The 23,752-nt window shown below is 43.7% G+C and overlaps 1 protein-coding gene across 1 annotated transcript in view; it reads right to left on the bottom strand.

The window, feature by feature from the left end:
- plcl1 (phospholipase C like 1) overlaps positions 1 to 23,752 on the bottom strand; it is an 85,665-nt gene that overhangs the window by 10,844 nt on the left and 51,069 nt on the right. Inside the window, 8 exon segments of the mRNA XM_020620014.1 lie at positions 7,380 to 7,556; positions 8,436 to 8,795; positions 8,851 to 9,541; positions 11,124 to 11,515; positions 12,836 to 12,948; positions 12,951 to 13,020; positions 13,159 to 13,446; positions 13,536 to 13,610. Coding sequence (XP_020475670.1) covers positions 7,380 to 7,556; positions 8,436 to 8,795; positions 8,851 to 9,541; positions 11,124 to 11,515; positions 12,836 to 12,948; positions 12,951 to 13,020; positions 13,159 to 13,446; positions 13,536 to 13,610 — 2,166 coding nt within the window.

Below are 23,752 nucleotides of genomic sequence, written 5' to 3'. Positions count from 1 at the left end.
GTGGTCAGTGAAGGCATGGCAGGCGGTCCCTGACCATGTGTTGAATAATGTAGCTCCAATGAAGGAATCTTTTGTTTAAGTTTTTAACACACAATTACATGTATTAGTTATTGTTTGTAAATATTTTTAATTAATGAAAATATGTATCATTTCAAAAAGGCACGGTGACCTTCAAGATTAAAATAGTGCCCATCTGGTGTAGCCAACCCACAACAGTGGTCCTCAGGTTACTCCTTAGTCAGAATGGTGAACCCTGGGTCACATTTGGTTGAAAACCCCTGCACTAGAATGCCAAATGGTCTCTGACTATCCAGGCAAAAGTTAAATGTTCTTGTCGACACGCAGCGTTTAAATGCCTCTGTATGCTAGTTGTCTGCTCTTGAGTTAGAATCTGCTCTTTTTTTTTAGATGTACTTCATTAGACATTTACCAATGGTGAAAGATGATCACCAAATCAGAATATACAAGCACAGTTTCCTGCTTTAAGTTCCACTCGTGGAGCTGTTCAGGCATAGGGTTGTGTTAATTACATGGTGCAATGAAAGGAGCATTCTGGGTGGAAATGCTGTTCGAAACATTACATTTCAGATCACACCTTCCCCTCGGCTAACAAGGCATTAAAAACACCCAGATGTAAGCACAGAGTCACACATAGACAAGAATATGCACACACACAGACTTGCAGAGTAAGCAGGAGGTCAAATGAGGCTGTAAGTGTGTCTTTGCATATTCATTGTGTGCAGATGAACAGAGGATAAACAAATTTCACAATAAAGCGCTGTTGGTTACTTTCTATGTTTTTCTCTCTAAGTCTGAAGCAGTCACAAAATGGATGGAGATCTGGGGCAAAGACAAAAAAACAAAAAACAGCAGGATGGGTTTTTAATTTAGTTCAGGTTTATGTTCATCCAACTCGGTGGTTTTGTCCCAGTTCATGGGCCCCGGTCTGTGAGGTGGAGGGTGGACAGAAACTTAGAACTCATGATCAGGTTCATGTAGGGTTTGGTCACATAGGCAGGTCAAACTTTAGGCTAAAAAGTGTAAATGCAGTTGTAAATACTTGTACTATAAAACAAACTACACCAAACAAAATTATAAACACAACACTTTTGTGTTTGCCCCCATTTTTCATGAGTTGAACTCAAAGATCTACAATGGCTGTGAGAAGTTGCTGGATATTGGCAGGAAGTGGAACACACTGTCGTATACGCCGATCCAGAGCATCCCAAACATGCTCAACGGGTGACATGTCTGGTGAGTATGCTGGCCATGCAAGAACTGGGATGTTTTTAGCTTCCAGGAATTGTGTACAGACCCTTGCAACATGGGGCCGTGCATTATCATGCTGCAACATGAGGTGATGGTCGTGGATGAATGACACAACAATGGGCCTCAGGATCTCGTCACAATATCTCTGTGCATTCAAAATGCCATCAATAAAATGCACCTGTGTTCGTTGTCCATAACATACACCTGCCCATACCTTAACCCCACCGCCACCATGGGCCATGATCCACAACGTTGACATCAGCAAACTGCTCACCCACACGATGCCATACACGCTGTCTGCCATCTGCCCTGTACAGTGAAAACTGGGATTCATCCGTGAAGAGAACACCTCTCCAAAGTGCCAGACACCAACGAATGTGAGCATTTGCCCACTCAAGTCGGTTACGACGACGAACTGCAGTCAGGTCGAGACCACGATGAGGACGACGAGCATGGGGATGAGCTTCCCTGAGACGGTTTCTGGTGTGGTTACACGTGATCTGAGGTTGTGAGGCCGGTTGGATGTACTGCCAAATTCTCTGAAATGCCTTCGGAGACAGCTTATGGTAGAGAAATGAACATTCACTTCACGGGCAACAGCTGTGGTGGACATTCCTGCAGTCAGCATGCCAATTACACGCTCTGTAAAAACCTGTGACATCTGTGGCATTGTGCTCTGTGATAAAACTGTACATTTTAGAGTGGCCTTTTATTGTGGCCAGCCTAAGGCGCACCTGTGCAATAATCATGCTGTCTAATCAGCACCTTTGGGGCGTGGCTGTGGCTCAGGAGGTAGAGCGGGTCATTTCCTAACCGGAGGATTAGCGGTTCGATTCCCGGCTTGTCCAGTCAACATGTCGAGGTGTCCTTGAGCAACACACTGAACCCCCAGTTGCTCCCGGTGATGTCACCGGTGTGTGAATGCTGCGAATGGGTGAATGGCCGAATAATGTGAAAGCGCTTTGAGTGTGCTGTAAAAAGCATAGAAAGGCGATGTACAAATATAAGACCATTTACCTGCATTTGTTGTGTTTCTCCACTCATTTATTCAGGTTTGTCCTTTAATTTACCCCTCTATGTAGACAGAGGAGCAGAAAACAGGTCTGAGAACAATTAGACTGGGCTGCGTGCTGAGGCTGTGCACCCTGTGTGTGTGTGTGTGTGTCTGCTCCCATGAGCTCTGATTGGTGGAAAGAAAATCTGTTGCATGCATGGGTGAGCCAGACGGGTAGCTCCAGTAGACTGTGTGTGTGTGTGTGTGTGTGTGTGTAGTCCTGTTTGCTCTGGTCTCTATGCTCTGTTTCAGTCTTTCTGCAACAAGCCTGTGGTGGAGCAGAGCAGCTCTGTGACAGTTAATTCAATCGGTTTCTGACCAACTGCTCATCTGACCAGACAGGCAATGAGGCACAGAGGACATTATCTCAGACTTAATCTCTATTCTTACACTTTCTTATGTTGCAATCAAGTCACAGTTCAGTATGAGGGCCAATACTGCATTCATGTGGCTTGTGGCTGTAAATTTGAAATAAAAATGTGTTTTCAAACTTAACCAGATCACTCTCCTGAGTTGAATGAAAAATGACCGAATCTCTTATATTAAAAAAAGCTTTTTTTTGCAAATGGTTCTTTATTTACATCGTAGAAGCGGAAGAAGAAAAACAGCGGGCTTAAGTGGCTCAGCCATGAAAAAAACAAAATGAGCTTTTCAGAAGGTCAATGACAGTTCAAATTGGTAATGTATTGTAATTTAAGTGCTAAAAAGAGCACTCCACCACTTTTAAACTGTCCACTCATAATGGTCGAATTAAAACAAAAATGATAAAATCAGTGCAGTAGAACAAAATAGACCTCCCACTGTACCACATTCTTCTTCTTCATTAAAACCTGTTGCCTACAATAACCACCATGCAACTTGACCTCCAACAGCTCAGTTACATTCAGGTTGTTGTTCTAGAAGCAGCTAATGTAGCCTGGGCTCCAGCAGGGATGAGGAGCTAGAGCGGCCTGATGACACCACTTCCTTCTAACTCCGCTCACTCATCAACGCTGGATTCCTCCGGAGCACAGTACGTGGTTTTTTTTTTTTGACTGTTTGAGGCCAGTGTGTCTGCTACACGTGATGTGTGGCTGGTTAACGTGCAGATTAATGATCCATGATGTTATTGCCGGCACTAGATCTTCCTAAGAAAGTGACAACAGCGTATACTCCCAGCAGAATATGGTAGAACTATAATGGAAAATAATATCATTAGTTTACATGAGATCTTACTGTTTTTTTTTTTTTTTGCAATTACATGAACAAAGCAACATAATGAAATGTAAGTAGTGGATGATGACATCAGACATTTTTTTCACAGCTCTAATATTGTAGCTTATTCTTCTAAGTCTGTTCTCTCCCCACGACTTCGATGCATTAAACCATTAAGTATTAATCACAGAGGCACATTTTAACTGATAATATTACTCTTCCACACTGTTGTGGTGTGTACAACTGACTGGAACTGTTTGTGTGTGTGAGCCTACAGGACAAATGATTAAGACGTGTGAGTCTCAAACATGCCTGTTTGTGTGTACGTACTGTGTGTCTTTCCATGAGGCACGTGTGACATGGTGCACTGCGCTCCAGTGCCCCTTTGGCCTTGGGTTACGATCCACGGGGACACAAAGAAATCACAGAGCCGAGACTTGGTCCTCAATAAAGCTGAGCAGACACTGCTTGTTTTGCATGTTCTGTTAACTCATGCCACACAATGTAATCTGCTTTTCCAAAGAACAAAGCCAGGACCAATGGGTTTTATGCCCACACTGAACATAAGCACGCAACCCTCAGTCATTTTTTGACAACTCTAATAAAGCTTACACAAACAAGACAACCGTGTCCTCAGTATTGATAAAAACAGAGAAAAGCTGTGAAACATTTTTGTACTGCTAGAAACTGAAAGTAAGGAGAAAAAGGAGAAATGAGAAGTGGCAGATGGATGACAGATCCACACAATATGGTCCATCTGCTTTGCAGTCGAGACTGCGTTTAACCACAACATGTAAAATACAACTTCACTAACATTATAAGAAGCTCACTACAGTTCTGAACACACGTTTTGACAGCTGTCATGAGGAAACTCAGACTGTGGACCTGCTCAAACCACAAAAAGCGACAAATATTTCTGACATGCCATAAATCCAACCAATGGCAAGAAACCAGGCACCGAGACCCGCCTCAAACATCAGGTCAGGCCACGACTGCTCTGCAGAAATGCAGCCACTCAGGGGGTGAAACTGGGCTTAATCCCTACAGTGTCTGTCCAGTGTAAAACTCTTCCTCCCCTCTAATCACTAATAACACTCGATTGAACAACAAGGTGAAATGCTTCTCTTCATAGCACTAGTCCAGGTAAGGATATGAGGGTGATTTCATGCCCAACCACTTTACTACTGGGACCATTTCACATCGTGGTTTCGGCCTGTATGTGTGGTGAGATAACCCAGCAGACCAACATGTTCAAAAGCTGCTCTACATGAATTTACTTCATTTTCATGTGCTGCATATGGACACTGTCAGGGAGGTGACGCCGCCCACCCACTCTTTGTCTCATGTGCAGTTTAGTCTTGTAACTTCTGGCTGCTGTAGTAAAATAAAATGGTGCCATCCTGGTCGCTCCATTTATTAAAGCTAGGAACACATGTCCACATGTTCCAGAAGTTCATATGTACTCACACAATCTCATTTACCACAAACTAGGATTACTGTGTCATAGTTTAACGCCTCTGCCAACCAGTCAGATTCACAGGAATGGGACAAACATGAAAACACGGTGAACTTTGACCTTCGGTCACCAAAATCTGAGCAGTTCTTCCTTGAATCCAAGCGGATGTTTGTGCCAAATTTGAAGAAACTCCTTCAAGGTGTTCCTGAGATATCACCTTCATGAGAATGGGACAGACAGACAACCTGAAAACACGATGCAGAAATAAAACTAGTAGTCACTGCACCCTGTTTGACAGCAGTCACACACAAGACGTCTTGTTTCTGTCCTCTGCTTAAAGCTGTCTGTCAGTCTGGTGGTAGATGATGTCCTGCTGCAGACTGGGTATATCCTGACACACTAACTCTCACTGTGAGCACCAGAGAAGATAAATGATGTCACCAGAATGAGCTTTGTTCTATTTTCTCCATCTGAGTCATACTGAGGACAAGACTCCATTGACTTATGTTAACAGCTGTTTATATGTAAACACAAACCTACAATAGGCTGGCAACAAGAAGGTGAAACTAAATATATTTTCAAAACTGTGAAATGGTTACATCAGTGACTCGCTAATTGTACATTTGCATTCTGTGTCAGACAGAATAATCAAACATTCAAACTGAAGTTTATGTTTCTCCTGCAAAGAACCAGCTACAGTCAAATATTCTTTTGATTTCAGGTGTAACACAAGTTCTTCTGAAGGTACATTATGTATGTGTGCTCAGGCGGCGAGCAGTATGCAAACACACACACACACACACACACACATATACGACGTGAGCACAGAGAACATATCAGTTGTGATAGTTTGTCATTACAGCTCATCCACACTAATACAAGACTCAGTGATGGGTAAAAAAAGCCAAACCACGGTAATCTTTAAACTTCGTCTCATGTAATAAATTCACTGCATACACGAGCGTGTTCATGGGAGCATTTCGTTTAACTCTTAAAGGTCTTGACCCCCCCACACACACACACATTTAAGCACTCAGGACTCTAATTTCATGCAGGTAAAAAACCGACAGAAGCACAACGTCATCACACAGAGACCTCTTCACCATAACACAAGCCTCTTTTATCTTGTTGACATTTTTTTCTTTCATATAAATGCTTAATCTGCTACACTTTAAAATGTAAATCAGAGTCTGCACTTGGTGAGATTAATAGATGATTTAACAATAACATCCATAAATGCTTCACAGACAACAACAGGTTGTAGTAAAATAAGTGCATCGACTCCTGTGCCTCTTCTCTTTTGATACAGGAGGAGACACCCGAGTGCACAGATATAACAACAGCTGTTTCCTTTAAGAAAAACACCAAGAAACAAATTTCTCTAGAAATTAAAATCATATTTTTGGGCCTGTGACCAGGATTACTAGGGGGAGCTGTCATGCAGTTATGTAAATGGTTTCAACAGGCTATTTGCTCTAAGGGCATGTAAACACACTAAAATACAATATGTGAATGCAACCTTTAAAACATGCAGCCTACTTGTACAGATTTGACTTTGTGCAGGTTATGAATGACATAACATTATTTAGTCAAGAGGTTTTGCACTTTTAGTTTTATTTGCTTTATTTCAGCAGTGTACCCTAACACTTAGGGGAGCTATGTTTGTGCTTTGTGACGACACCTCCCCATACAAACAGTGGCACAGTATTTGAGGAGAAGCTGGAGTGCGTTCCTCTCTGGGCCCATTAGGAAAATATTTGCTTCTTTTAAATGGGAATATGTGAACCAAAGTCCACCTACTAGGGTTAACACCACTGAATTTGGTTTTGATCCAAAAACAACGAATCCCAGGCTTGGATCATTGGTATCAAAATCAAACCAACCTGCAGCTACTGTGCCATCATGGAAGGCAGAAGAATATGTCATGATTAATGAGATGAGTGCAGCATTAATAGACCACTTCTGAATATATTTGAATTAGCACCAAACATGAGGCATTTCCCCTGTTCTCAGTAATTAGTAAATCACATGCATGTTTGAGCACAAGTCTGGACTATTTAAATGGTAAATAAATGTTCAGAATGTGAATTCTCAGAACTGAGGAGGTGAAGACTGTGCACCAGCCCACGCACACAGGAGCAGCATCAAGAGCCCAGGAGGGGACTGGACACCTGATGGATTCATTATATTGTATCGATCCTAGAGATGCTCCATACTCAAAACAAGGCTGTGTAGATACTGTCGGGATCAATCCACCTACCCATAACAGAGCCCTCTTAATGATAGTGTTTTTTAAAGCTGTGTCATGACCTATTCATGAGTGCACACTGGGGTGTCAGCTGTGATTGAAGCTTTGTAAATAGCCAACCATGTCATGAGAGCATGTAGAGTAATAACATGCCTTACTTGAAACTCAAAGGTCTCATCAAATAGCGGGTCGTCCTGGTTCTGAGCAGCAGTGCGCGTCCTCTGTTCAGCACAGTCCGCTGGCACACCATGCAGCTCCAGAACCACATACGGGTCAATGACCTCTCCTTTGGCCCCGGACCCCTGAGGTTTGGGCAGGTTATGGGCACTGATAACCTGCATGGCAAAACACAAAGCAGCCCATGTTCAGCTCATCACTTAGTAGATATTTGAATAATATATTGAAGAGAAATTTATTTGAAATCAAATTACCCTCAGTTAAAGAATAGGTCTGACTTAAAACAATACTCACATGCCTGTAGCAGCTAAAGAACACCATGATCATGTTTTTACAATGAGAATGAGACATTTGAAAACAAGAACTATGACAAAATGTTTTCATCAACAAATAAAAACTACGTAGATGGATGGACATGAGGTAATGACGCCTTTAATGCAAAGTCTGCAGCATCTGTGGACTCACAAACTGCAGCTCCTAATCAGTCAAACCAAAATGTCTCTTGTTCAGATGTTGATTTAGCTGCTTGACCTGTTGCACAGCTGCTAATAAGAAACATCTTACACTCGGTAAACGTTCTGACTCTGTCAGCTGGCGTTAGTACCTCATGGAAGAAACAGAGTTATGAGCTAAATTCATCTACAGCTGACTGGGAATTAGACAAGAAGACACACAAACAGTTGAGACAGGCTTTAACAATGTGGCTCAGAAAAGAAAACCGCATCATGTGTGTAACGAAATGAAACATGCACTTTCCAGCAGCAGCCTCTGTGTGGACCAGTCCACACGATATATGGGTGATGTTTATGCAAAATTTTAATCCGAGAAGTAAAGTTGTCAAATGCTATGGAGTACAAAGTACAACGTCTTGCAAAGACATGTAGTGGAGGAGAAGTAACAAGTAGCATAAACTGAAATGTACATTGTTATAAACTAAACTTAAGAATGCATGGAGGAGTTACTACAGTGGTTTTAAGGTAGATATGAAAAATTGTGTAAATGTCCTTTAAAGAAAAAGCTTCAGAACAAACCCACACCTTAATCCGTAGAGTATGGGGTGGCACTCCTGGCACACATCCCTGCGTGTGGGCGCTGAAGTAGGACACCTCATCCGTCATTACAGCAGGGCGCAGAACATACCCACATCCTCCATTCTGTAAGAAGCGACCGCGGTGAAGGTCCAGCATGGCACCGGGGGTCTGCTGGTTCAAGGCTACGAGCTGGACCCCTCCTTTCCAGTATCCTTGTGGATTAGGGTTGCTGGAGTCCAGACGCACTGAGCTGGGTCGTACCCTGGTTAGGGTGCGCTTGGTGAACATAACCAGGTCTTCTGGGCTCTCACTGGTCAGCCGCCCGGCCTCTCCCTCACCCAGGGAACACAGTGTCCAGTAAGGTGGCTCGGGAGGCATCGGTGTGCTGGGAGACGAGGGACTGCTTGGGGGGGACTGCTGCTGAGCCTGTTTGTGACAGGGTCTTTGGGCATCTGCCGGTGCGAGCGATCGCCACCAGGTCTGACAGCTTTTTGCTGAGGCACAGCTTCCTGGGTTGAGAGGGTGGAGGCACCACCAAGACGACACCCAGTTCTTCCTCACCAGGGATGGTCATTCGTCGCCCTGCCAGTGGCCCTCCTCCTCCGATCTCCTCATCCTCCTCAGACACCTCCCCATCAGAGCCTTCCTGCTCTGGAGGGAGCCTCTTCGCTACTATAAGGATGCGCCCCTTCAGCTGCTCTGGCGAGGGCAGGGTGGTGGCTCGCCCTCCCAGGCTGACAGGTAGGCCCTCTGAAGTGTAAAGACAGGAGCCAAACACTTTCTTTAGGTGCTGTGCCAGGGTGCGCTGCTGGGCAGGAGAGCAACGCTGGCACAGGTACACCAAGAGAGGATACTGAGACGTGAGGAAGGCGTACTTATTGACTACCTCCAGAGCAGAGCGGATAGTGACAGGTGCATGGTTCTGATGATGGTGGTGATGGTGGCGGGGGATGTCTGCACCATAGTCGACACCAAGAAGAGGCTCCCCCTCTGGGCCATCAGTCACACCCAGCTCCAGGCACCGACAGCCGGACTGCAGGGCCTTGATCAGCCCTCCTATGTCTGCTCTGCCGTGGACCTGGTCATCCAGCAGGTAGGAGCGGTACGAGGTGCTGAGGAAACAACCAGCAGCATCAAAACATGCACTAATGCAAATAATGACCTGGTTTTATAGTATTAACAGCAAGTAATGGCAGCTAGAAATATCTGAACTCTTGCACAATATCAGGTTGGAGGACAGGACACGCACAGATCAAAGGGAGTGTAAATAACAACAGTTAAAGGCACATTTCAACCCAAAGTGAAAATATTAACACAGTCCACTTCCATGTTGTTTGACATGTGCTGCTAAGCCAACTGTCTCCGCTGTCAGTCAAAAAAAGACATCAAATGACCTAATATGTTTGGTAGTGTGGCACCATATGTCAAATTGAATGTGTATATCTGCCTCAGATGTTTGTGCTGTTAGTGGCAGGGGGTAAGCAGAACCATCTGTCAGACAAGCAGACAGCCGTTCTTAAAACTGGAGCTGTCGAGTGTATTTATTAGGAGACAGTCGACTATGTATAGACATTTGGGAAAAGGGCAACAGTCTGGCTGACAACTGACCACATGTGGCAACATGTAAGTGGACTTTGACAGACATCTGGATTTTTTCTGAGCATCTAACACAGTTAGATAAGCAGTTTACAATAGAGGTGGCAGAATTCAATTTTGCACAGAAGGGAACAGACAAGGCAGAGGGGCATCAGCCACGACTGGGCCGAACACATTGTTAATGGCTTATTGTGTAATGTTTCAGGTGATTTGTTGTGAAGTTAGAATCCTGTACAAAGGTCCTAACTATGTACTTGATGGCTGAATTTGATCATATTTAAGGTTTTAGGCTACGACTCCATGTTCCAGGTAAGAAGTCGTCGTCCTTGCTGGCTGTAGGAATGAAATGAATGAAAGAGAGTTGGTCTTGTCCTGCAGTGTGTGGCTAGTTAGTCCTTAGTATTATCAGTATGATATGGAACACGTGTAACACTGTACTGCACCCACGAATGTTAGATCCATACTAAACTGTTTTTTAACCTTTATTTATTCAGGGATGCCCTGGTCACATTCACAGGCTGCTGAGTACAACCACACACTGAGCAGCTCCAGCAGAGCAGTTTAGAGTTAAGGGCACCACAGTGGTGTTAATGAGGGTGCAGCAAGCACAGCTTTGTGCTGCTGGTCCACAGATTGAATCTGTGACTTTCCAGTGCAGTTCTCCAACCTTCAGGCCACCATCAGAGAAAAAGCTTATAAGGTGAGGACGAACATGTTTGATGAACACAATTCTGAACACAAACTCTGGCTAAGGTTTCTGGAGCATTAACTTCCTCGGAGCTGAGAAATGTAAAGCAACAGTGATTTTCTAGCTTCCAGGCCCAGCTTTCACACAGTGGGGCCATAGTGAACCTTTTTGTAACATAACCTGTGATCCCACAGAAATATGGAGCCAGTATGTAAAGCCCTTGGCCTTACTACTCTATTAAACTCGATGGACAAACATGCTCTTTAACTTTAGGTTTTGGAAAGGCAAAAGAAAAAGACACCCAAATCCAGAGCTTGACCATTTACGTCAATGTTACTGTGATACAGACTTACTTACTGTATGTTGACAGTTGTATGAATGACATGAGTATAACAGAATGGTGTTCTCACCTGATGTAGTAGTGCGACAGAGGCATATTCATGTCCTGACAAACCCCCAGATGCTCAGGGTCAAGCAGCTGGCACTCGGGGGACTGCAGGTAGCGGGCGAATCCGTCCAGACCCAGCAGCCCTCTCTCCCTGCCCTGGGCTGAGGGCTCGTAGCGCCTGAGGATCTCCCAGCACCCCTCGGTTGTCGCCAAAGATAAACCCTGCTCCGTCTCCAGGAAGAGGCGGAGGTCCTGAGGGTCCAAACACTCTCTGTCCTTGGACAGTTGCACCAGTAAGAAGTAGACGTCGGGGCGAGTGCAGAGTTCGCAGTAGGCCTCCTGAAACTCCTCAAGCGTCACATGGGAGGTCAGCTTCTCTTTGCTGCGCTGGATCTCCTTAAAACGCAGACGTACCTGAGGAAAGAGAAACAAGGCGAGAGAGAGAGTCAGGGAGGATGCAGCAAGGACAGTGTAGTGAGAGAGAGATGAAGTGGGTGAGTTAGTCAGCCAGCGTTCATCCAGTGGCTCTGATAAAAGTTCAGTTATCTTGTGTAAATAAGGATATGAAAGTGACCCACATTAATCAAGGGTTATAATTTCCTCCAGTCTGACTTCCCTCCAACTTGTTTTTTTGGTCCGTTTCATCTTTTTCCTTTCATTTTATTTTGTTCTCTGCACAGGAGAATGGGTTCAGTTTGGGGTCCAGATTCAAGCTGCTAAAACACCCAGATTCATCCAACAAATCCCTTATCCAGAGCCAGGGAAACCATATTTGCAGCAGGGTCCTCATAGTGAACAGGGAACCAGTTTTCTGTTTAAATAGCTACAGTCCGACATGTTAAAGGAAGAACTTGTGTTATGTCTTGATAACTGGTGAAGGACAGGCGCTCGGCCTCTACCGGTGTTAAAGGTTACAAGTTCACCTTCAGGTAATGCTGAGTGCATGGTGCAAAACATCAGATATCAGTAACTAAATAAACTGTGACGGGGACCAGAATGTCCATGGATTATGTTTGATAGTCAATTACCATTGTTTCGATTAGTGTCAATGTCAGACTTGCTCAGTAACTGGTCCTTAAATCACAAAATAAAATCAATGGTGTTATTACAGTAATGTGATTAAGTATCTTTTGCTATACAAAAACAGTATCTGCATCCCCCACCAAACCAAATGCTTTGATAAGGAATTTGATATTTGACAAAATGCTGCCAACTCCCATCCCTAGTGTTCTCCCATCTCTGAGATCCCCTCACAGGCTGTCATTTCACCTGTCTGATTTCTAACTCAGATTTCTACGCTCTTGACGTTTCCAGGACAATTTTGTCACTCTGCTTCTGTGCTGCTCAGCAGGTGATACAAGGACTTGTGTGTGATTGCACACCAAAATCTAACAGCTATCTCTCGTCATGGGGGATTACTGTAAATGTTTTGTTGCTCCAAAATCGGACCACTGGATCAGGCAGCACACCACCACTGCTGAGCTGAACGAACATGTAGCATCACCTGCAGTTCTCACATACAGTCACGACGCAGATGGCGACAAGTTCAAGGAAAACACTGAGTAACTGAGTGTTCTCGTCCAGGATGACAGCCGCCATGCAGAAACACACAGTGGTGCACAGCTGATCATCTGATGCACACATCAAGGTCACCATCATATAATCTAGCCCATGTACAGCATTTATGTCTGCATGAAGCAAACATAAAGCTCTAATATCAGAAACACCCCTCACCTTGGCTTCCTTGATGCCGGGACACAGCTTACAGATGGTGGCGACTGCTATGTCCTCGGACACGATGCCGTAGCCATCTTCATCCACCTGGGCAAACCAATCACTGAGGGGTGCGCCAACAAGTAGCGAAGACCAGTCACCCAGATGTTGGCCACATCTGCGGACAATGCAATCAGGTCCAGAGACTGTAGGGAGAGAGAGACAATAATGGTGAGTGGGTGGTACTGCCTAGTTTTTAAACATGAATACAGTACAGTATCACTGAGTCATGTAAACAGAACTATGGAGCACCATTTCTTCTTCTTCTTCTCTTCTTCTCTTACCTGGTAGTCATCCCCATGTATGATAGAGAAGGCTGCTTCCTCAGCCAGGTGTTCAGAGAGAGGTCCATTATGGAGGAATGTCTCGGTGCTCTTCCCGGTGCGAACCTCCCGGATGCTGGAGACATCCAGCCGAGCCCGGTCCCCGTCCTTCTTAGACGGCTCCCAGCGCAAGCAGCTGAGGTCTGGGTCCAGGGTGTAGAAACGGCAGTACACCCTGGAGTTGGGCCGGATCTTCTTGAGTTCACATCCACCCTGCATGAAGGCCAGGCAGTCAGCTGCACTGCTCACCTGAGATGGAAAATCAACATGAACTTTACTGTTTATATTCTGTTACAAAAGTATGTTTGTTGACTTTTTCTTATGCATTTGCAATCTACCTTCTTCTCAGAGGGCATGCTACTGAAGGACACTGTCTTCTTCCTGCTTCCACTCACCTTCTGCACCGATGGGTCCTGGGAACAAACCAAGACAAATGGGTTAAAGTCAAAATGAGAAGACGTGTTTCTACATGTTCAGAGGAGTCGCCAGGGAACAGTCAAAAATACACTCAACATGTCAGGGTCACTCCGTTTTGCCTGCCCTCTCTCACCTCCACACACCTGCCAGCTATCCTTATCATCACCACCTGTTGTCTATCCTGCAATTACCCGCCTCCTATATCTACCCTGCCTTCAAACCGGTTCCAGACATCAGCTCCCCTTTTTGGACTATTAGCCTCCACACGGAGCTGTCATCCTCTGACCAACACCCATCGTTACCCCTCGGACTACATCATCCACCAGGTCGGTGCTCTCCTATCCTGTTTTCTACCTGCTCATCGTGTTCTTCTGCCACAACCATCTCTACCTTGACCAGCCAGTGAGTGACCCTCCTGCTCCACAGCTTTACATGTGTTTTGACACGGTATCACCATTGTAATCTGTACAGCACTATTAAACACTGTTTATGTTGAAATCAGCCATCTGAGTCCGCTTCCTCTGTCACACCACCTTGTGTGGCGTGCGGCCATAACACAACACTTATCTAAAGGTAGACATCACTCCATAGTTAGACAGAACTATAGACACTGCTTTATTCTTATATTTTACAGCTAAAACCTTCTTCATAATTTCCTAAAAATGTCCTGATATTTAGCTGTAAACTACTGGGATACCTTTAGAAAGTGTTAGTTGCTACAATTAAGTGTCCACTTTTTATATTCAAATAGAAAACACGAGGAACTGTGTGTTGATAGCCATGCATTAGATTAGTCAAGTACAGACAATGATATCGTTTCCTAGACAGACTGGCTACAGAATGTGCCACACTTTGTTTTACAGGTTTGGTTTGTAACAACTGCTAAGTTGGTGGAAATTAAGTTCTTTATTTATTCATATAAAATTTGAAACAAAACTAAAACATGTCATTGCAGCTAAAAACTACAGGTAAGTATGCAATTCAACTGACATGCATCATAATTAGCAATTAAATAATTAATTACCCAAAGTTACGATCAAAATGTACTAAATAATTTGCACTAATGCACACTGGATCATGCCCAGTGTTTCACAGTATATAAAACATAAATCTATAATGTGGGTTATTCTTGAATAAAATTCTTACTCATATTTCTGATCTTTTTTTAACTTTATAGTCTATTTAGCTCTTGTGCATAAATCCTCAGGTATTTTGTTTGATTCTGTGAATTGTGAAGTGGTTACTACAACACTGCAGTTCCCTTATTAGGATTCATGAAGTTTCCTTCCTTCCTTTCTTTCTAATGTGAAATAAGTGAAGTTACAATCAGTGTTCTCCACTTTACATTGCTGGTACACTGGTTTCCACACTTGAGGTTGTCTATATGTACAACAAAATCTGGACTCTATAGAAATGCTTTAATATCACATCCTTAAATTCTTGGTCTTGAGGGTAAATTGACTCAGTTCTGTTTGGGATCTGGGCCTTTGCAGCTTGGTTTCATTGCAGGAGCTGGTGCACTGTTGCTCTCCTTCTCTAAATGTGGACAGTCTGTTATTTTTCTCCAAGTCTTCCTGATCATCACATCTTTATTTAGCCTGGTGAGTTGGCTTATAGGAAGGGTGCTCACAGAAGTGTTTTTATCTGTAGGTTGTATTCATAGAAAAGAAGAGAGGTGACAAGGGCTCCATTATATTTATATCCTTTGCTCCATTTATATAGATCTAAACAGTAATTTTTCTGAAACTGTGCAGTGTAAAACTCTAGCATTATGCATGTTTGAAATGTGACTCAGTGGAAGAAGAGGAAAGTGCTGCCACTCTTCCATAAAACGCTCAGGCCTGACAAGTCTATTTATGCATGTGTGTGTGTGTATACATGTAAACTAAATATTTCCTTGTTTGGTGAAATAACTTTATGGACATCTTTGTATTTTGTCATCAATGTGGAAGAGCTCACTTTATGCTGTGATTTTAGCATTGTACTTCATATATGGCTTCAACAAGGTCAGATGTAAGACAAGAAAGAAGTGTGAGTGGATTTCTGTTTCTAACCACCTCCACTTTATCGTCAGTGCTTTTCTCCCACATTCAAGGTCACTCTTCTCTGAAGTCACTTCAGATATTGAAGGAAAACAGCCTTTACTGCAACTACAGCTCATTACTACAAATTTATCTGTACACTGTACTGCTTACTGGTGGAGGTTGCAGGAAAAGTGCTCACAGGAACTGTGGCCAGCTGTACACTGTACTGCTTACTGGTGGAGGCTGCAGGAACAGTGTTCACAGGAACTGTGGCCAGTTCTCTGCACCAAGCGCCACATGTAATTACTGCCAGCATCTCAGAGGAGAGCAGCGCAGCTCATTACAAATCAGTGAAGAGCCATTATCGAGGCCTTCACTGAGGAGCCCATGCTGTACCACTAATGAAAGCTAGCTTAACACTCACATTGGCTCAGCAAGCAGAGATGAAGCTGCCAGTCAACCTGTCAGTAGCTGCAGACACACAGAGGCAGGAGGCAGTTGCAGGGTTTGAGTGTATACTCTAAATGTGTGTGTGCACACTGTATGAAAAGACTACACTCTACCAGACACACACAGGACTGTCTTCTAAACAAACATTTGAATGGATGGGGTCGTTGGTTGGTGGTATAATCTTGAATCTCTGACACTTCTGCCAACAGTCACAACAGTTTCTTGTTGCAAAAATATAAAATAAGATATTTTGTCACCTTTTGACAAAAAAATACCTCCACATAATGATGATCTTTTGGTAAAGATAAACAGGGCTACAACTTATAACTGGAGCCTCAACTGATATACTGGGCCCATTTCATCAAGTCGATATCTGTGAAAAGGCATGACAATTTTAAACGTGCATTAACCAAGATTCTCCACATAACCCCAGTGACAGTGGGAAAGGACGTGGTGTGTCTCAACTACACCCCCATGACCCTCTGCTGCCTACAGTCCTCCTGTTATTCCAACTTCTCCACCCTGTGTTGTCAAAGTATGGTCTAAAGCTCTGGGCAGCTAAAAGTCTGAACCCATAGCTACCGTAGAAGGCACAGCAGAGGATGTACTTCCTGCTCCAGCTCAGGAAGTTCAACCTGCCCCAGGAGCTGCTGATACAGTTCTACAGAGGAATCATCGAGTCTGTTCTCTGCACCTCCATCACTGTCTGGTTTGGCTCAGCAAACAAACAGGACAAGTACAGACTTCAGCGGACAGTCAGGACTGCAGAAAAGGTCATTGGTGTGAGCCTGCCCTCCATGGAGGACCTGTACACCTCACGGGTCAAAAGGAGGGCGGAGAGGATCACTGCAGACCCCTCACACCCTGGACACAATCTGTTTGAACTCCTCCCCTCTGGACGGCGTTACAGGTCACTGTGCACCAAGACAACCAGGCACAGGGACAGTTTCTTCCTCCGGGCTGTCACTCTGATAAGGATAATCACCTTTATTGGCCAAGTATGTTACACACAAGGAATTTGTTTCCAGTACAGAACCGAGGTAGTCATCTGCAGTGCCAACTCAACTGATGGCTCTAAGCATCAGGGCAACAGGGTTCAGTGTCTTACCCAAGGACACTTCGACATGTGGACTGTAGGCACCGATATTTGAACCTTCAACCTTCTGGTTGGGAGACGACTGCTCTACCCACCACACTGCCACCTCCCCTGATGAACACTTGACCAACGACAGTATGACCCTCAGTGCAATACCTGTAAATATACATTGTACAGATTACACAGATCCATACAGGTCTCTAATTTAAGTGCTCTATCTTTATTCCTATTTATCTCGTTTCACAATGAGCATTCCTTTGTCTGTCTGCATTGTTTACTGTCTGTTTATACTGCTCATATTACATTGTTTGCACTGTTACTTGCCCCTTGCTTGGGGATATGTACATGCACATGGAGAGCCGATGTACCACAGTCAAATTCCTCGTGTGTCCAACACACCTGGCCAATAAAACTGCTTCTGATTCTAATAATGAACATTCAGTCGATTGTGAATATCATTATGATGTGATACGCAAATGTACAAAGTGAGTCATCATCAAACAAGCTGCTGGTTCCTAGGAGATCTATAAGAAAACCTCCCGTCACTCACAGTTGATCTTTTGTCCACAGAATATGAATAAACAAGGTTCTGCTCTGTCCTGTGATTAAATCTGACAACTTCCTACACATTGACAATCCACACACACGCACACAACTCAGTCCTTCACAGAGATTAATTCAGCAGCTTAATGTGTTATTTTGTGTTGCAATAAAGAGAAAAGAAGCTGTGTAAGTCAGGAACCAAAGCATACACTGTAGTACCTTTGCAGGACAGGAGGTTTGTGACAAGCTACAGTAACTTTCATGCCTGAAGTGTTATGTAAACACACAGGGTGGATTTGAAGCCTTGCAGGCCTTGGCTGTGGCAGCAGGGTCTGCTAGGTGAGACCTGAAGCCTTGAGGTCCTTCCAGATGTTTATGCAGAAATAAAAATCTGGTTACTGATACAGTATGTTGGTGTTTGTTGTAGCTGAGAAGTGGCTACACAGCAGCAGCCCCACGAGCCTCCACCCCTGCTGCCCCCCAGTACCAGAGATCGATTACCATTAGCTCCTGAGGGGTGTCGCAATATTTCAGATAATATATTTAAATCAATTAAATTGCTTAAAGCAATGAATTGTTAATTATTCTTTGTGAAAATAAGTTTACCTCCATGTGTTCTGACTCTTTGGGGGGAAAATGGCAAAAAAAAAAAAACAAGGAGGGCAAGACAAGCAGAACAATGGTTACCTTAAAGACTGAGAAAACAGGGGATGAGGTAGCAAAAAGAGAAACAGCTGAAAATAATCATTGCTTAATCCCAGTCTCAACATGTATTGATTTCCAATTCTAAAATTCCCACAGCTCCCAGTGCAGAGAGGCAGACAGGTCAGAGTTTCCAGTAAAGGCTGTTGCTCTGTGTTCACATAACGGTCCCACAAAATGTCTTTTTGTTAAGCTGGTCAACAAGGAGGTTGCACAGATGAGCTTAGATAAAGCAGGTCAGCGGGTATTTAGGTGGACTTGTGTCCGTCCCTCTGGCTGTGTTATAGCACTGTAGGGCCGAGTGGTCATTTGGGAACGCTGATGTTGTTATGCTGTCAGTACTAATCCAGTGTGTGTGCATGCATGTGTGTATGTTTCCACTGTCACTTTGACATCTTGGTGGATGACACACAATGCAATCCAGGAAACTATGGCCATGTCCTGGTAAAGCCTTTAATGCAGCGCTCTGTTTGGTCGAAAACGGCATCTATCAGTTATAATCTACCACCTGCAACAAGCTCCATGTCCCTCTCTCTACTTCTACGTTCTCTGCAGCTCAGATTTGATCATCCTCTCCATCACTGAGTTGCTGCCAGGGAACACATCTCAGCACAGATGGAGAGAAAGAGGAATGGGACCAAAAGCTGGAGGGGAAACAAGAGACACGAGAAGGTCAAACTAGACTAATTCTGAGAATGGGTCCAAATGACAGTAGAGATGGAAACAATACAAAAAAAAAGCTTGAAAACTGCTCATAAAGGAAAAAACACTACAAAGGAGCAAACTGAATAAAAGAATGGATGAAAAAAGACTGATGCAACAAGTGGGGACACAGGGAGCAGAGAGGAGCAAATGTCCAATAAGTGGATGCAGTGGAGACAATAGGTGATTGTACTGAACAGGCAGCTGGCTCTTCACTCATGTCCAATAAGTGGATGCAGTGGAGACAATAGGTGATTGTACTGAACAGGCAGGTGGCTCTTCACTCAGCATAAACTATTCAGCATGTCATGGAGAGCCAAACAATACAGAAAGAATTTACTGTTACATGTATGACCACAAAACAGCAGTTTCATTTTATAACCCTTAAAGACCCAGGACTATATTACAGCCTGTCTAATTCATTCGTTTCTTTAGCATTCAGGTTCCTGTGTTTCCTCAAACTATGTGTTTGAATGATGAACATGCAGTAAAGAAAATATGAGACAGACATCAAATGTGTTGGTGAAAATGGCTTCTGTGGCCAGATGTTGGTCAGCATTGCTCATCACGACAACACAAAAACCCCCAGTACTGACAGTGAGTGTGAAGCTAATGAATTGGTGGGGATTCCGAGTCTGGTTGACACAGCACAACCATAGACCCATGTCTGACCACCAGTCTCGACACACTGCAGCTGTCTGAGGTGAAGAAACAACAGCCAAGGGGTGGGAGGCATCTGAAAAGGTGGGGGAGGCTGATTTTTAGATAAGAGGAAAAGATTCTGGAAGAAAGTTCATAAGCATAAACTTTATTGCCAAGTGTTACCAAAAATACAAAGGACTCCAGTCCAATGACCCCAAATGTGCACAACAATAAAAACAGAATAAATACAAGTTAAAAGAGCAAAACATTAACTGTTCATGAACAGCTGAGGAGAAACTGTAAATGTGCATCACTTTCTTAAGGACTTGAAGATGCACTTCAAGCTTTCATTAAGGCTTGATTAAGCATTTTAGGCTTCAACATGAAATTGGCTCAATCGTCATTAGACATCTTATCTCAACACTTAATTCTTAAATGATGTTTTATACATTCTATCAGTTCCAACTATGTACACGGACACCCAGACACTACACCTCTGTGTGATTGTTTTTACTCTGCTGCTTTAACAGCCTGCCATCTTTCAGGCAGGATTTCCCCCAACTGTTGTATCTTGATTGCTGAGATTTGTTCCACCACAAGAACATTAATGAGGTCTCACAGTGATGTTGGCGTCTAGGTCAAGCTTCCAGGCAACGCTTAGCTTCATTCTTAAAGGTGCATTATCTAGGATCTCCCACACTGTCTGACAAACCCAGTGACAGTGGGACAGGACATGGTGTCTCTCAGCTACACCCCCCTCCATGACCCTCTGCTGCCTACAGCCTCCTGTTGTTATTCCAGCTTCTCCACCCTGTGTTGTCAAAGTACGGTCTGTAAATTAGCCCCACCTGCCGCCTAGCCAAGGTTAGAAGAAGGGTTTTTCCAAACAGTAGTCATGTCAAACAGCCATGGAGGAGCTCTGGGCGGCTAAAGGTCTGACTGGCCTTGATCGACTCTGCCTCCTTATCTGTTTTGCACAGAGAGAGTGGGACAAAGAAAGAGCAACAACCAGGGTTAACATGGGTTTGGCTGTTTGACATAATAGCAGCCAGAGGACTCAGACTGGATCCAGATGTGGCGTTCTTCTGTCTGGATGTGTTAGCATCTAAAGCTAACCTGTTTGTTTTGGTAACATTAGCCACCTAGCATGGTCAGGATTTTACCTTTGTGTTGAATTAATAAGATTTTATGACACATTTACCGTTAGTCAGCTAAAGCTAGCTTCAGACTGGACGCTGCATTTTGGATGGTTCATCTGTAGTTTACGTCATTGCTAGGAAACAGAACATTGATGGGAGGGGCAAAGAGTGGTTATAAGTCAGTGGCGGGCCGTGCATTGCATTTGGTACCTGGGCCTTCAGTGGGGACTTACCCGACTTAATTCACCTCTTAATACCACCACTGTACGTCGCAATTATAGAAACCATCAATGCTATACAAAAATGCAATATAATAAACTGTGGCATTACAGAGAGAGAGGTATTTCGCATATTGAGGGTGAATACCGTTTTTACTAAACCCAGTTAAGACAACTCCACAACCTCTACACTACAACCGCAACTCTGATCTCTGCGTTTCAGTTCTGCTGTGACCAACCAATCAGAGGACGGAAAAATGCTGACATCATTGTGGGCCAGCTAGCTGGCCCTGTGAGGCGAATTTGAAATCTGATTGGTTAATTGCTAATATAGTTTAAGTTACATCAGCCAGCACTACTGATTCTGAAGGCCCTGGGCAGATTTGATTGACATGGCAGCACAGAAATCTGATTGGACAAAAAATCTAACATCCACATACACATACTGGAAGCGGTGCAGCCAAGAGAAATACTACGAAATGAAGAGAACAGACTGTTGGGAATAAATTAATACAATTTCATGGAACAACTATTAGAATTTCGGTTGTAAATGTAGGTCAGTGCTTCTGATAGTGTTTAGGCCAGCAGAGAAGGCCTTGCTGGCCCTGACGGCCCGCCACTGTTATAAGTACTACACAGACAAACACATTAGAAAGCCATCAGGACTTTCTGCAATGCTTTGAAAAAAGGTTTACATATTAAGGTACACCTTTTACCCTGAATGACTTCACATGAACCAGATAAAACAGAGTTTATGTTTAATGCTAAATCAATGAGTTGCTTTCAGCCCTGCAGACCAGTTACATGTGGGGCTGCAAATACTGTAAAGGCTGTAAAGCAGGAGCTATTGTTTTGACATCCTGTCTGTACACTGGATAAACTTCAGTGAACTGAAAGAAACAACACTCTCACACTGTACGTGCACCCTGCCTCTGTGTTTCCATCCACTAACTGATGTGTTAATATTTGTTAAACTGCTGACCAATACCTGGCTGTTACATAAATCTGTCCCTTGACCTGGCTAATGGTCCATCACAGGCCTCACAGTAGTTCACCACAGCAAAGACCAGAATTGTACAGATGCCACACACACACACACATATCTACACTTGAATCATTCTGGTTTCACATGGCTCCCTTAAAATGTTTATCAGAGTTTTACTCTTTCTGCTCATTTTCTTTGTCAGCATAAGAGAAGTTAATGCAACTCTTTTGACAGGATGCCATATTCCGGTAGTTTTGTGGCTCCTGTGTGTCACTAGAGTTTGGTTTTGTCTTAAATCCAGGTCCAGGACTACACCTCTGTTGTGTCATCAACACAGAGTTGGATGAAAAAGCTGGCTTATGTGAGGGTTTTGAAGATTATTGTTTTCTCTGTCGATACAACAGAAGTGCGGCGGTGCATGTTGCCAGGGCCACTCTGCAGAGTGTTTTAGAAAAACACTGTTTTTGAAGGTGAACATTGCTTGTCTGTGAATCAGAGGCCAAAACTGAGAGAGATAAGTTTTATAGTTGCTTATGGAGCAGGGACTGGGTCCATATTTATCAAACTGCTAAAAATAAAACTTTTACCTTTTTGGAGGGGAAAAATAGTCTGTTAACATCTGAGTACAAAATTACATAATTAACTGATGCCGTGACCAGAAGTGTCTGTGCACGAGTCTGTGGGTGGGAGTGTGTGCAGATATTTCAGTGCTGCCTACTGACTTTATTTGGGTGAGTCATCCAATAAAAGGTGCTATCGCCCTGCGTGGTATTGTTTGTCACTTCCTGCACTGTATGGATTCTGTACTGTGGAGTGAATTGCTACAGTGACACAGACAGCTCTCGTTTAATCATTACAAATCCACTGCAGCAATTAGCACCAAAGCTGTAACATTAAGGTCTTTAACCTTGCACAAGTTTCTGCAGTGTATTCACCATAAGAACATTATTACTGTGCTTCAGCTGATGTGTGTGTGGAAGTGCAGTGCAGTGTGTGTGTGTGTGTGTGTCCTTTCAATCTGGAAAGTTGGAAACAAAAAACATCTGTTTTGTAGGCGTAAAATGGAAAGTGAGTTTTTCTTTTTTCATTCTCAAGTGTGTAATCTGACCAAGAAAACCAAGCTCACAAAATACAGTGTCTTGGGGACTTAGATTCTAGACCGTGCATGCATAAAAAGTAAGCATGGATGCATGATGAGACAACAAGCCTCAGGCACAGATACGCGATCGATGCCCTACTCTTCCCACATAGGAGCAAGACATCCAGGCTGAAAAACACACAACTACAGATGTTTGCAGCTGTTGCTAGAACATACCTCAAATAACAAAAACGTTATGCTAATAACATTTGACTAAATAAGCTGAATACTAGGTCAGCATAATTAATTCAATTAAATCAAATTTTATTTGTATAGCGCCAAGTCACAACAAAAGCCATCTCAGGACACTTTACAAACTAAGGTCTAGACCTTACTACTATTATTATGGAGGAACCCCTCCCCCCCTCCTTGAACCACCACCTTATTGTGGTGGAGGGGTTTGAGTACCCGAGTGATCCTAGGAGCTATGTTGTCGGGGGCTATATGTCCCTGGTAAGGTCTCCCAAGGCAAACAAGTCAGGGGTGACGGGTCAGACTA

The sequence above is a fragment of the Monopterus albus genome, unplaced genomic scaffold (assembly GCF_001952655.1).
Source record: "Monopterus albus unplaced genomic scaffold, M_albus_1.0 scaffold231.1, whole genome shotgun sequence".
Classification (NCBI taxonomy): Eukaryota; Metazoa; Chordata; class Actinopteri; order Synbranchiformes; family Synbranchidae; genus Monopterus; species Monopterus albus.
Note: the sequence above shows the minus strand (reverse complement) of the source record. Positions and strands in the feature narration are given on the sequence as shown.